The sequence below is a fragment of the Rhea americana genome, unplaced genomic scaffold (genome assembly GCF_003343005.1).
Source record: "Rhea americana isolate MKP2758 unplaced genomic scaffold, rheAme1 scaffold_164, whole genome shotgun sequence".
NCBI classification, from domain to species: Eukaryota; Metazoa; Chordata; class Aves; order Rheiformes; family Rheidae; genus Rhea; species Rhea americana.
This window is the reverse complement of record NW_028185750.1, coordinates 1624196-1627519: the sequence shown is the minus strand read 5'-3', so window position 1 is coordinate 1627519 and position 3324 is coordinate 1624196. Positions and strand designations below refer to the sequence as shown.

Sequence of the window (3324 nt, the reverse complement as noted above, 5' to 3'; positions counted from 1 at the left end):
TCGTGTAAGGATTCAATGTACTCCATCACATAGGACTTCCGTCAAATTATCTTCTACAGTTGCGAGGAAAATTAGATCCTCTCTTTCCTCACTGTAATAATTTTCGTAATTTCTCATTAAAAAAAAAATCCTGTGCAGCGGGGAAGTTGAGAGAAACGGGAACCCTCCCAAACTGGCGCCCACAGCAATAATTCAATTTTTGTTCGTGGGCTTTTACTCACAAATATCATACCAAAGATTTGTTTCTTGTTGCCATTGTGTGCGTATGACCACTGCATCGGAGAATTATTATCCCTGCCTTTTACCCCGAGAACAATTCGATGAGGTGTTATAGTCGGTTTTAAAAATGTTTTTAACGAAAAACAAAATACAATTAAAACACCCACGCTCAAAACCATCACAGAAATAAAAGCAAATCAAGTCTAATGCAACCCCACCTCCCCGTGGCTTGGTTCTAAATCTGTATTTGTTTGCAAGACAAGTCTTTTTGTTTTGAGGTGTTTTGTTTTAATTTTGAGAGTTGAGTAAGAAATGCAGCCAGTCAAAATTCTGCATATCCTAACTAATGCAAGGAAGAATGAAGTAGCGGCACAAATAATACACACTTGAATCCGCCTAAGGAGCTTTCACGGCTGGTGAAGTTGTGTGATGTGTGTTCGCATAGAGCCTCTTGCTGAGGATGAAGGAGCGGCTGTGCACGGGAGAGGCGCCCCGGTCCGTTGTCCGTGTCGGTGTGTCCGGCTTGCTGTCCGTGCATCGTGTGCCAGGAGGACCGGGGAGCACGGCGGGGGCTCGGCTCTGAGACCCCCCCCCTCTGTGGGATTGCAGAGGTGTGCGTGGCAGAATTGTCCCACTCCGTGTGTGTGCGGACGCTCGGGACAACGAGCGGCCCCGATTTGCTCGAAAGAGAAAAGAGAGAAACTCCTCGCTTCCTGCGCGTAAGCGTGAAGTCCCAGTTCTGGGTGTACGGATGTGTGCATCTCCGACTGTGTGCATGCGTGTGAACCCTGTCTCTGCTCATGCGGGTGCATTCCCGGCTGGGTGCATGCATGCAACCCTTACTGTGTGCAGTGTGTGCACTCCTCGGGGTACATACGTCCAGTCCCCCTGCGTGCAGGATGTGCAGCCTGTGGCCCTCTGAATTCGGTGTGTGCACGCCTGCTGGGTGCAGCGGATGTGCGTCTGCAGCCCCGCGGGGTGCGGTGTTCGCTCCCTGAGTGCAGTGTGTGTATCCCTGCCGTGCGTGGTAGTGCAAGCAAATTCAGGTGTGCGCAGTGTGCATCTCCGCTGGGTGCCTCGTGTGCTCTCCTGATTGTAGTGCATGCAGCGTCGGGGTGTTTTATCCCTGCGGGGAGCAGTGTACGCTCCCCCGGGTGCAAAGTGTGGCGACCCGCTGGGTGCGGTGTGAGCTCCCCTATGCACAGTGCGCGCTCCCCTGGATGCGGTGTTTTCTCTCCTGGGCGCAGCGCGTGCAGCCTGGGTGGGCAGCGTGTGTTCCCCTGGGTGCAGTGCCTGCAGCCCCGCTGGGTGCAGTGTGCGCTCCTCTGAATGCAGTTCGTGCTCGCCTGGATACCGTGCACACTCCGCTGGATGCAGTATGCAATCCTCTGGGTGCAGTGAGTGCAGCCCCGCTAGGTGCAGTGTGCACTCCCCTGAATGCAGGGTGCACTCCACTGGATGCAGCGTGCGCTCCCCTGGGTGCAGGCGCGCAGCCCCGGCCGGCGCGCAGCGGCACGGCCGGGGCGCCACGGGCGCACCGGGGCCGCACTGGGACCGCGCCGGGGTCAGGCGGGGCGAACAGCGCCCGGGAGCGCGGGGACTCTCGGCAGAGTCGCCGACGGGGCCGGGACCGGGGGGCGCCGCGGCTCCGGAGGACAGCAGGGCTGGGCGCAGCAGGGGTGCTGTCCCGCGGGGCAGCCTCCCGCCCCCCATGCACCCGGCCCCGGGCGCCGCGGCTGCCCGCTCCCGTCCCCGTCGCCGTCCCTGCCTGCGCTGCGGATCCGCGCCCGCGCTCTGGCGTGCAGCCGTCGGGGGCACCGGCTCAGTTTGTCCTGTTTTTCCTCCATCCACAGCTCGATTCTGTGACTCGGCTCCTCCGCAAAGGCCGCGGCTGCTCCCATTCGCCAGCGGCCGAAGCGAAACAAGCGCTGCTCGGGGACCAGCTCGCGACGGCCGCGGGCGCGGCCCCGGGACCCGGCTCAGAGCGCCGCGACCTGCCCTCGGAGGGGAGAGGGCCGGTCTGGCCCGGGCACAGCGACGGCGACCGAGATCGGCTGCCTCGCTGCAGGAGCCCCGCGCAGCCTGGCCCTGCGCTCCGCGCGGCGGCTCTGTCCCCGACGGGCTCTGCAGCCCCGCGCTCTCCGACTGAGATTCCGCGGCATCGCCCGCCCGTCGGTGCCCTCCCCCGCGCCGTTGCCCGCTGCAGCCGCAGCACGCCGGCGGTCGCCGCAGCGCCCGGCGGGCCGGGCCGGGTCGGCGTGCGGCAGCGGTTCCGCACCYGGCGCCGCGCGGGAGAGCTGCCGTCGGGCGCGCTCGGCGATGAATGGTTCAGCCCGCGCTCTCCCTCCCTCGGAAGGACAAATGTAAGCGAGTTGCAAAGTGTAGTTACTAATAACAATAACAATAAATTATTGGGCTGTTGTTCAGTAGCGAAGAAACGATCGCGGCGAGCCGCGCGGTGCCTCCCCGCGCCTCGGAGCCGCCCCTCGCCGCGGCCTGGCCGGGCCCTGCGGCAGCGCAGCGAGCCCGCGGAGGCGCCGGGCGGGCGGTGGGTGGCCCGGGGACCGGGGCCGCCGCGCTTGGTGGCGGTGCGGCCTGTCAAAGGGCCCGGGAGCCCCGGGAACCCCCGCGCCATCCCGGGGGAGCGGCCGGCAGACCGCGGCGGAGGCCGTGCCGCGTGCAAGGCGACGAGCACCAAACCGGTATTTTAATTAAGCAGGGTCTCTTTGATATAGGCAGCCTGATGCTATCTCTGCGCTGTTCCCTTCACGGCAGCTTTTGGGTAGGAAAATTGCTGAGAAAGCTGGATCACATGGACTGTCTGAGCTGCTCAGAGCAGCGCCAGAAAGCCCCGGGGAAGGCAGCGGGCTGCGTGTGTGAATGTGCACGGCGCGCTGGGAGTTCCAGCTCTGCTGTGGTGCGGAGCGCACTGTGTGTATTTTCGGGGGGCCTGGAGGAACTAGAGTCAATTTACCTTGATTAAAGGCACAAGCAAGGAGGCGCCACACATTTGCATGCTCCTTCATCTTTTTTAAGTGGATTTCTGCGGGCAGATCGGCAGGCAGAATTGGGCTCCGCGTCCCCTCTCCGCCGGCGGAGCGCCCC

General features: G+C 62.4%; 1 protein-coding gene across 1 annotated transcript; it reads left to right on the top strand.

The window, feature by feature from the left end:
* Window positions 1-577: 577 nt before the first annotated feature.
* LOC146598383 (uncharacterized) lies at window positions 578-3304 on the top strand. The gene is made up of 3 exons (XM_085300514.1): window positions 578-582; window positions 686-938; window positions 2073-3304. Exons 1-3 carry the CDS (start codon window positions 578-580, stop codon window positions 2928-2930), a joined length of 1116 nt encoding a protein of 371 aa, XP_085156640.1. The 3' UTR covers window positions 2931-3304.
* Window positions 3305-3324: the final 20 nt, after the last annotated feature.